At 37.0% G+C, this 11,912-nt stretch overlaps 1 protein-coding gene across 1 annotated transcript in view; it reads right to left on the bottom strand.

Moving 5' to 3' along the window:
* LOC138331599 (trace amine-associated receptor 7a-like) overlaps positions 1–9,790 on the bottom strand; it is a 35,800-nt gene extending 26,010 nt beyond the window's left edge. The window contains exon 1 of the mRNA XM_069279306.1: positions 8,895–9,790. Coding sequence (XP_069135407.1) covers positions 8,895–9,228 — 334 coding nt within the window. The 5' untranslated portion in view covers positions 9,229–9,790. The remainder of the gene's footprint in view (positions 1–8,894) is intronic.
* Positions 9,791–11,912: the final 2,122 nt, after the last annotated feature.

Raw genomic sequence — 11,912 nt, forward strand, 5'->3', positions numbered from 1 at the left:
CTTAATAGTGCTATATCACTGGAGCATGCCGCCGAAGACACCAAGCAACACATCCCACCTTTGTGACATTTCTTATGCCGAACGCTTAGCAGGAACAGAAACTATTACTATACAAAATGACACTACACGAACCATGTTTGTTTGTTTGTTTGTTTGATTAATTAACGTCCAATTAACAGCTATGGTCATGTATGGACGGCCTCCTATGTACAGTATGCGGTGTGTTGCGTGTATGTTGTGCGAGGTGCGTGTTTGGGGAGACTGCGGTGTATTCATGTTGTGTCTTCTTGTATAGTGGAACTGTTGCCCTTTTTATAGTGCTATATCACTGAAGCATGCCGCCGAAGACACCAAACAACACACCCCACCCGGTCACATTATACTGACAACGGGCGAACCAGTCGTCCCACTCCCTGTATGCTGAGCGTTAAGCAGGAGCAGAAACTACCACTTTTATAGACTTTGGTGTGTCTCGGCCAGGGGACAGAAACCAAACATTTAATATACACACAAGAGACGGTCCCTACATTACCCTGGCTGTTAATAGGACGTTAATTAATTAATCAAACAAACACTACCACAATTTAATGTATGAAGCTCATCTAAACGATGATTTTTCAGCATACTGTTTACTCGAAAATTCAATATCATTCCTATATCATAGCTGTCTGTGAGGCGGATCAGGTGTTAGGGTAAAAGTCACGGTGTTATCAGCGATGAACAGGTCAGTTGTAAGGTCAGTTTGAAGGTCAAAACGGTCATTTATCACTGATACGTGTAACTGACAGAGGTTTATCGATACCCTATGGGTCATTACATGTATGTATATACGAGTTTATCTTTATGTTTATATCGGGGTTATCTGCCCTTGTTATCACCATCCCGTCAGCTATTAATGATTGAATACGATGGCGTTGGGTACACATTAAAAGGAATATCATTAGTAGTGAAACAAAATTATCTGTCTTTAGTACACTGATAGATTAATGATATGATGGTCAGGTATTGATATTAAAATAAACGTCAGATCTACAGTGTACGCAAGCTGCTGCAATGTGACTTCTTTTGTAAGGAAAAAACACTTTTTCAACTTAAGTCTGAATTTTTGTCTCAAGAAATCGTAGCCTGGTAATACATTTGGTAGAGACTGTCGTTGTAATGGCAGTGTTAGTAACCACTGGGATAGCAAGGATACCTCGACCTATTTCCCAAAACGTATTTTGGGTATGTAATATGATGGCATTAAATTGTAAATAAATCATTATAATTACAAATAGTGATCGTTAATTTTAAACTGTTGGTGTAGATTTCTAATTATAGTAATTACAAAAAGATTTTACTTGCAATGCCTTATTTGAAACACGATGTGCATATTTTTGACAAATATTTAAAAAGAAAGGATTAATCAAATGAGTGATATTCATAGAGCGAGATTGTTGGATAATACTTATTTTAGTTAGTCCTATTAACATATTGGCTCATTTAAGGACGGCAGAGATATAACGCTATGTAAGGGCAACATAAACATACCGCAGTCTCCCAAAAAAACCCGCACACACATACAACACAAACTATCCTAAATTAACGTCATATTAACAGCCATGGTCATGTAAAGATGGCCTCCAATTATGCGGTGTGTTGCGTGTTTTGGGAGACTGCGGTATATTCGTGTTGTGTCTTATATAGTGGGGCTCTTACCCTTTTATAGTGTATAGCACTGAAGCATGCCGCCAGAGACAACAAGATTACACTACAGGCCGCAAGGACGTACATAACATCAACCGATCAACACATACACACGTATGTGCTATATACATATAAAATACGTAAATGTATATTACACAACACACTATACTCAACAGGACATTAACTGCGGACGACCTTCCGCTCCAGACATATCTACCGACGATCATATAATTAATGACAATTACTATCAACAACAAATTGATACACTTGAGCAAATATATACCCCCATGAAATTATCTGGTTTCATATACATATATTTGCATTGATTTTGACTCAACAGCCAAATCTATAAATGATTAAAATCCGTATAAGGGAATAATTATATCGATGTATTCAGAGCATGTCGCGATTCTGAGCGATTCATATATGCCATGGTTCACTGCTATTGAGAAAAGTGTCCTAAATTTAATCGCATTTTATATGACCACATTGTGTTTTGGTTTTGTATATTATAGATGCGTCCTATACGCCAATTCCGGGATACAAGGAACTCTTCTGGGAAGGAGGGAGAAAACGTTGATTTGGTCATGTGACCGCGAAAAATTTAGGGCACATTTTTCCGTCATGCCGGTGACAGAGAATACCTATGTCGAATACAGGTCATTGTCGTTAATACTTTCTCGATAATGGAACTAAGATCAACTGTTATGTTTTGTGTTTCTTATTTGTTACTGATTTTTGGAAAAAAAATACCCAGGTTAGTTATGAAATATTTATGAGTGTGACGTCCGATACAGTTGATTTCCACCTGCTAGGCGACAGCTCCATTTGATGCCTTAATTTACATGTCATTTCCTTATGAAGTGTTTAAATTCAATTTTCGTGCATATTTAGATTATGTTTGTTACAATATGTTTTGATAATTGATTTTAGATGTTCTGTTATAATAGGTACTTCTCCATCCGTGTACAATCATTACATATGCTGTCATTTTGTTTCAAATGTGTCCTAAATAAAGTCACTTGGTGATGAAAGTCACATGAATAAACTGACTGAATATTTTATTCCGGAAACGGCGTATTAACAACCAGGGTCAGTTAAGGACGGCTTTCAATGAATATGGTATCTTGCGTGTGTGAAGTACCGAGGTGTTGTTCTTGGAGGTAACGATGTGTTCGTGTTGTGTCTTCTTGTATAGTGGAACTCTCGTCCTTTCTATAGTACTATATCACTGAAGCATGACGCCGAAGACACCAAGCAACCCACCCCATCCGGTTACCTACTGAGAACGGCCGACCTAGTCTCCCACTCCCTTAATACTGAGCGCTAAGCAGGAACAGAAACCATCACTTTTATAGACTTTGGTGTGCTTCAACCAGAGAAAAAACCCAGAGCCTACCTCACATGAGCGAGCGCTCAGTCGAAAGGTGAGGCTAAGTTAGTAAGGAAGAAAAGATAAAATCCTAAAGCGATGTCATGGAACACTTTCAAAAGAAAGAAGTGAAAAAATAAAATTCTACATTTAGTTGATTTTACAATGAGTACAGCCAGTACAATTCTATCTCCATATACACAAAGGGGCCAGCAGGTAATATTCTAAAGCCCTATATGCAGGATCCACCATTTAATCGCCTTTTACGATCATACAATGGGGTCAGCAAGAATATTTCTAGCGCCCTATCTGCAGGGCTGTTTTGCTATAATTCCGACTATGAACGTAATACAACACAAACATGTGTAATACTTAATATACGTAGGAGACTTGTACTACTTTAAACATTTCCTGTCGGAAATTAAACGAAGTTGATTTCCTTATTTTGTTTTTGTTTTACGTCCTGATAGTAGTACATATTTTGTTTGTTTGTTTATTTTAAAGGCTCATCGACAGTATCGGGATATTCAAAACCAAATTAATTATTAAGATTAAAAGACACCATTGATATAACTTTGAATGTTAGCTCGCCTTTCGAAGACAGGCGGGGGCTTATAGAATCACCCTGCCGCCCCTGGCAAAGGCGTTGTAAATGACGATGTAAAGATATTGGTGCATGTTGTGAAATGTCTTTATAAAGATGATCACAACTCTTGTTTTGTGTATGAGCAGATAGTGACAAGATCAACAAATTAGAATTTTGGGAATTCTGATATGCCCAATTTGTACTTCACTTTTCTTCTAACAAGTGATATTGATGTATGCTTTGATAAAGGGGCTTAGGATTACATAATAAGTTTCAGGAGAATTTCAAGAGCCCTATGGGCAAAATATGTGGCAAGCTTTGTTTTTCTAAAACAATTCTTTTTCAATTGCAATGGATAACGAAATCCTGATTTATTTGTAAAAAATAAACATAACAGTAGTAGCCATATTTTAAATAAAAAAATATTTGAGTGACATTTTTTTCTAGTTTTTTCATATGCCAATTTCTGCTCCACATTATATTTTTTTATATTTACACAGTTGGTGTTGTTTAGTGCAAGAATGCCGTTATACAGACGTCATTGTAAATATAAGCATTAGACTGCATTCAGTTGGCAATTTGGTCTTGCAGGTAGGGCGTTAGAATTGTACCTGCTGCCCCTATTGCATGATCGTAAAAGGCGACTAAATTTAGGGTCTTAATCTTTTCTCTTCTTCCTAACTGACTTGATCTTTCCTAATGCCTCCCTTGGCACCGCCTCACTTTTGGCCTTGAGTCGAGCGTTCGCCCCTGTGGGGAAGGCTCTGGGTTCTGTCTCCTGGCCGAAACACACAAAAGTCTATAAAAGTGGTAGTTTATGCTCCTGCTTGGCGCTCAGCATACAGGTAGTGGGACGACTGGTTCGCCCGTTGTCAGTATAATACGACCAGGTGAGGTGTGTTGCTTGGTGTCTTCGGCGGCATGCTTCAGTGATATAGCACTATAAAAAGGGCAACAGTTCCACTATACAAGAAGACACAACACGAATATACCACAGTCTCCCAAAACACGCACCTCGCACGCCACACACGCTACACACTGCATGCATGGGAGGCCGTCCTTACATGACCCTGGCTGTTAATAGGACGTTAAAATAATTAAACAAACAAACAAACAGAAGTTGTGAATTATGGTAGGATGAATGCTAACTGACAACGATATATTCGACATAATGCTCTAGCGGGCATCATTTAATTTGTCGTTGGAAAGTTGACATTAAACCTCCAATAATTGCCAACTGAGCGCTTCACTATATCGTTGTTCCGTCGTTGGCTTCCTCATACAAATTGCCAACAGAATGCAGTTTAGTTCTTAATGATACCACGTCTAGGTATGGTACTTGTAGCAAAACAAAAAATGATGATTCATCGTATTTTGACGCAGACTATTAATGAGAACAATTAACTTAATCTAGGACATTGTTAATCGTCTAACATAATATCTAACAGTAATAAAGACCGGGCTGTAAATTATGTATAATGTATTGATGTATTTTTGCTGTCCGTTTAGCTAAAACACAATAAAACGGAATCGAAAATGCGTGTATGACTTGTCTAACCGGCGTTTAGCTGGAGAAAGTGGTATCATAAAAATATCAATTAATGATGATTCTATTGTTAACCATGTCATTTGTCAAAATATCGTTGGAACTACTTTAGACCCATCACAGATCTGCTTTCCGGACAAGATTGGATAATGCTAGATTATAAATGACAACAAACATATTTTGAAATATATTCTAGCACATGTATTACCATCACGTCCGTATTCGGATAATTTACATATGCATGAGGATTTAGCTGCATCTTCATTGTCGCAATACAGTTAATAATATTGCAGCATCGCCACATGCTGGATACATACAGCTAACTGCACAATACAGCTAATGAGATTGCAGTTAACTTATCTTGCTGGATCAACACAGCCAATCACACAACGCTTAACACAATGCTTAGGGAAATAAAATAATAAAACCGTGGGCAGAATATTTTATTTGTCCAAGACAGAGTCAGGGAGAAAAATAAATTGAAAAATATCAATATTTTCAGCGGTCCGAAACATAATTTCTAATAATACTGGAAACATAAACTCATCGTGAATATAAAACTATTTCATTCCATCCGAAGGATAACAAAGTCGATGAAACCTGAAGCTTTGCCGAAGGTTTTACCCATTTGCTTATCCCAAGGGAAGGCTATTAACCTTCGTATGCTGCTTATAAAAGAGTTCTAACACGCTCCTATGATGAGGTTAACACATCATTTCCTTTTCAAGATGGGCATTTTGATCTTTACTTTAGAGTCCCTTTGAAAGGCCTCATTTCCACGATGTCACAATACATCACCAAAACACCATCTAAAATTTCCGATGTCACAATCCGGACTATCATCCTTAGGTGCCGATTTCTCGAAACAAATATACAAACTTAAGTCAAAACTTCAGTTTTTCTCCTTCTTTAACTTACATGAAAAATTATGACTTAAGTCAGTTTTTGACTTCAATTTGACTCAATTTTGACTTCAGAAATCCGAGCTAGGTCTTTGTCTGAAATGTCTTAGTATAAATATCTAAGTACCTTGAAATAACAATATCTAAATTTCAATTATGACTCACTTTGCGTGTCTACAATACATTTGTTTTACATAAAACAAAAAGTGTAGTGAACTTATCCTATGAGTGGAAAATAACGAATTCAATTTAACGTAATACACGTATCAAGGTCACAGTGTTTTAGTATGTAATTTTGACAGATTTCCGACTCCGAGGTTTGTGTTTATAACGCAAAAGATATTGAAGATATACTTTAATGAACATACTTAAGTTTTTTCTTCTCTTTTTGAGCGACACTTACCGCGGTTTTATTGCGTTTTTATGTGAGAAAAACCTTGGGATATCTTTGTGACCTAGAAACGATTTTGCTCTAATGTTTCTAATTAACATCATACCTATCTTATTTATAACTAAGAGTTTGCGGAGATCAAAATATGACTTAATCAGAAAGAATTTTCTTTCATCTCTCCGTAAATCAAACCTTTACCCTAGTGTTAAAGGCTATTTCTGGTTACAAAGTCCAGTGCTATTTTTGTAGGTCGGACAAAATGACGAATCAGCTTGTTCGCTTTAATGAATTTGTCTTGGAGCTCTATTAACGGTGAAATTATGAATTTATGTATCATCTTATGAGTTGTAAAATAGCTTATACTCTACCCAAGTACACAATACTAAACATAGTGGACTATGGCCGCTATGTGGTACTAACTTCCTGCCGGAAGCCACCAAGGCTTCTGGTTTGTATACACGTCATATCATCGTGCATGGACTGTGAATGGGGTTGATCCGTGTTATTGTTATCACAAGGAATTTATATTAACCGAAAATGAAGCCGTATTGAAAAGGGTTATATATTTTTAGATTTTTATTGCATTCCTACAGTACAAGGATTGCAATCCTGAAAGTTAATTTGGGAGCAGTTTTTTTTACAAATTTAAACTATATGCATGCAGTGTGTTTTAAGCGTGCATATTTCCTCTTATTTGATTAAAATATGTCTTCATGGTAAATGGAAACATGGCAATTCAACAACAGCTATCTCGACCACAAATCAAAGTAAATAGGCTTGGTCACTGTAGAACAAACATTGCACATTGAAATCGATATTTATGTTTGTAGTTGTCCCATCTCGCGTTTACTGTTAAGAATTTATTCGCGGGCGCACATGTTCGCGAATTAACTGTAAACAACAATTACTCATTCACGTGACATGGTGTGATGTGTTAAACAATGACGTTTTTAATCGGAGGTATTTAATTTCGCGAATTTGTATCAATTCGCGAATTTAGCGAAATAAAACTCCCGCAAGTATTAACAACTCTAAAGTATGCCAGAAAATCTATCAAACACAAACAGACGTTCATTTTACACTTATATTAGCATGAGACGAAACAAGTGTCATGTCTCCGTCAGTTGGTGCAGGGTGCAGAGAAAAGTAAACATACGTTTGTTTACATCCACACGCTATCACAAACACATTTAAAACACTTGTACTGAAGTCAATTTAACTGCTTTATGATTATTTAATCGTCAAGGGTCGTTCTGGTGAAGACGGCCTATATTACGAGCCGGATGCCAAGAGTGTAGATATCTTGAAATGTGTCTGGATTACGTCATAAACTTAAACAAATTTTGAAACTTTAGAATTCGTCTGTTCAAAACGTTTTTATCTAACAAATGCAGAAAAGAAACGTTTTGGCTATAGTATAAACCCCGCCTAATGATCACCTAGGCCTAAATAAATGGACAATGGTTTCGATGGGGCGTAAAATCAGTTGTACCAGCAAGAAAATTAATAAAAGAAACACGCAAATCCCTGACTCGATACATACCGAGGAAATCCGTGAAATTTGATCGCTTAGTCTAATATAATTGTGAGGTATTTTTAGAAATTATTCGCTCTTGTTGGTTGCGATAAAATGCCAGTTTACACATGAATAATCAGACACTAAAAGAAAAACTAAACAGGTTTTTCGTCAGACAAACGTATTAACTACTAATTAGGTAAGATGGTATGTGCGTGTGAGTGTGAAAATCTCCTTTAAAGGGTTACAGAAGTACGACAATATAAGCACTTCCTCTGATTAATCATCAAAATTTAATCATAATTCTAACATTCATCACTTTAAAATGAAAACAGACACTTGCATTGTAACGATACATCGGATAGAATAATGTAAAGACACTAACACTATCCCTATCTAGAACATTATCAGTCGAGTGATTATTGACACCGGTCTGTGACATCTAACAGATAACTAGGTTAGAATATGCATGATATGATCTTTCGGAATGTCAACAGCTGATGTTAGAGGGGTCAATGACAGATGTCGGTTATTCGTAAAGAACATTCAAATAGTTTAAATAGAATAACCATACGTTCGTTGGTAAAAATATAAAAATGGAAATATTACATTGAGGGTAACTAGCTTACCTTGTCGTTGGAGAATATCTTTGATGAAGTTGAAGTAAATATTTTAATAACAATAAATTTTCAAAATACTACATTGAGAGTGAGTAGATTACATTTTCGTTTTCCTTTGATAAAGCTGAAGGACACTTTTGAATAACAATAAACTTTCAAAATACTAAAATAAGAGTGACTAGCTTACATAAGTACTTTTTGTAATAAAGATAAACTTCTATCAATGTGAATTGTAACAAACATGGAAATGCGACCATGGAAGATGTCTAGCTTACCTTGGTTAGAGAATATCCATTTGCCTTGGGAGGCTGATATGAAGGAGAAGGGGACGACACATGCCCCTACCATAAGGTCAGCGGCCGCTAGGGATATGATAAAATTCCCACTAGGAGTCTTCAGCACTTTAGTACGTAAAATCACTGCTATACTTAACACGTTTCCAATAATGGTGAACATCATAATTCCAAATATGAAACAGGATTTCAAAATAAACTTGTATCTCTCTTCTTCATAGTCCTCCTCCTCATCCCCGTGGAGGGTCTCGTTGGTCAGGTTCATATCCAACATTACCCCAGGGATTAAGTCTATAAATCCCGTTGTAGTTGACATGTAATCTAAGTTTTCTTTGTATAAGACTATTTGTTATCACAAAATCCACGATATTCTCTCGACGAAATCAACACGTATCTATAGGTTGTTTAAAAATGAAATCACCGACTCCGTTGAATATATCACTCTTGCTTTTCCACTAATTCTCCTATTTTTGAAATTTCATTATGGAGAAATGTACACAAAAATGTCTTGATAAAATCCTCACATTTTCAGTTCTTTAAAAATCACACGTTAAATATTTATGACTTTATCACATGTATATACACAACCACATCAGGGAATCCCGACCGCATACACACGTTCCGTATACACGAATGACTATAACACTATATACACATTGCCTGTAGTTCTCGCCCGCTAGCCTTCACAAGTCCTTGCTGTCGATGATTAATCTCGATATTCATTCAAATGTATCTCGTTTATATTATGACTTATGGTCATTACTTACAGTTTCAACATGTGTGTCAAGTGGACCTAATTCAGTCCTGTATATACTAAAGTTAGTATGAACAGTATTCCACCTACGGATTAAAATCAAGTGTATCGCTACAGTGAAAACAGGTGCTTTTATTTAAATGTTTAAAATCACTGAACCGCTGGACCGTTTAGCTGTTACCATGGAAATTGTTCAACGGTATAGATTAACCTTAACAGCGATGACTTTGTACGCTAGAAAACTGGGTAGGCTTTAAATATTTTGGAAGAAGTAATACGTTTTGTATAACATAATCAAATAAGCAGGATAATTAACTATGAGATTTGGCCGAGTCTACCCACGACTTAATTAACTCTTTTTATTACATTAAACTATCGTTATGTTTTTAAATTACATTTTAAATTACGTTTTTTAGCGAAACGAACACTACGAACTATTCAAACCTGGAGGTTTTTAACAAATACTTGTTTGTTTGTTTGATTCATTAACGTCCTATTAACAGCTATGGTCATGTAAGGACGGCCTCCCATGTATGCGGTGTGTTGCGTGTATGTTGTGCGAGGTGCGTGTTTTGGGAGACTGCGGTAAATTCATGTAGTGTCTTCTTGTATAGTGGAACTGTTGCCCTTTTTATAGTGCTATATCACTGAAGCATGCCGCCGAAGACACCAAGCAACACACCCCACCCGGTCACATTATACTGACAACGGGCTAACCAGTCGTCCCACTCCCTGTATGCTGAACGCTAAGCAGGAGCAGAAACTACCACTTTTATAGACTTTGGTGTGTCTCGGCCAGGGGACAGAACCCAGAGCCTTCCTCACAGGGGCGAACGCTCAACTCAAGGCCAAAAGTGAGGCGGTGCCAAGGGAGGCATTAGGAAAGATAAAGTCAGTTAGGAAGAAGAGAAAAGATAAGATCCTAAATTTAGTCGCCTTTTACGATCATGCAATAGGGGCAGCAGGTACAATTCTAACGCCCTACCTGCAGGGCCAAATACAAAATAGATACATGTTTATATAAGATATGAGTAAGAGAATGGTTGTGTTGTCCCAGACATCCGTGATTAGAATTTCTGGGCCCAGTTATTCAAAGGCGTATTAGCTTAATCACAGTTTAACGATAATGTTCATATCAAGGTAAAAATATTTCTGGTAATATAAGCTTATTTTTAAAACTGGTACTCTTTATCTACCTACATGTACTTAATTTAGTGAAGATATAATGACACGTTTTCTAGCAAACAAAAAAATGAAAATTTCACAAACCACCTCTTGAACAACCGGGTCCAGCTTGATTGAAAGCACAATTTAGAATTACAGAAGAAATGTAATTCATCATCTACCTTTGGTGACCAACACAATCACTAATATGAGTCGAACTTGACTGTGAACATGTGCATTTTGTTTGAATTGGTATAACGTCATATTAACATTCATTAAAGGACGCAACCCCCCCCCCCCCCCACACACACCCCCCAATGTGTGCAATGTCTTGCGATGTATGAATGATCTATATTTATTGAATCTGCGGTATATTCGTGCTATCTCCTTGTATATCTCCATTTTATAGTGCTATCTTAATGAAGCCTATCTCAGCCAGGGGACCGACCTTTCCTCATAGGCACAAGCGATCAACTGGAGCGGTATCAATGGGTGAATTTAGACAGTATGTTTGAAAGAGGAGAACGGATAAGATACTAAATTATTCGCCTTTAACGCACGCAATTTAGACAGCAAGTGAAATGTCCCACATGCAGGGGCCATGTTTCCTTTTCTCGCATATATTCTATATCATATTATTGCTAATTTCCCTCTGCCCTGCAACACAAACAAAACCAGATATTCAGTTCTGGTAAGTTAAAACCTTATTTAAACAATCATATAGTTTTTGTTAACCGAGACAGTATGTCGAGTAGACAGGGACCTGTGGATTACCCTGGATCTTTAGGAGTGTGTAAACATGACACCACATCAAATAAGTTACGTCATGTATATACAGGAGTGTCATTGAAATAATACCCGTACAACTCTCCGTATAGCTTGAAGACAAGAGGGAGATGAGAAATGCTAGACTCAGATAAACAAAAAAAAGTAAGTGATTCCCAGGTTTCTGTTGCTGTACAGACCTAGCGGAAACCTTATCCTTGGTATCTGCTTAGCATCAGCAGTCCATCCAGCCTGAAGTCGTGATAACACGCCGGACAAATAGTTCTCTTTGTTTTTTCAGGTCGATAATTCAGCAT

This window comes from Argopecten irradians, chromosome 9 (assembly GCF_041381155.1).
Source record: "Argopecten irradians isolate NY chromosome 9, Ai_NY, whole genome shotgun sequence".
Classification (NCBI taxonomy): Eukaryota; Metazoa; Mollusca; class Bivalvia; order Pectinida; family Pectinidae; genus Argopecten; species Argopecten irradians.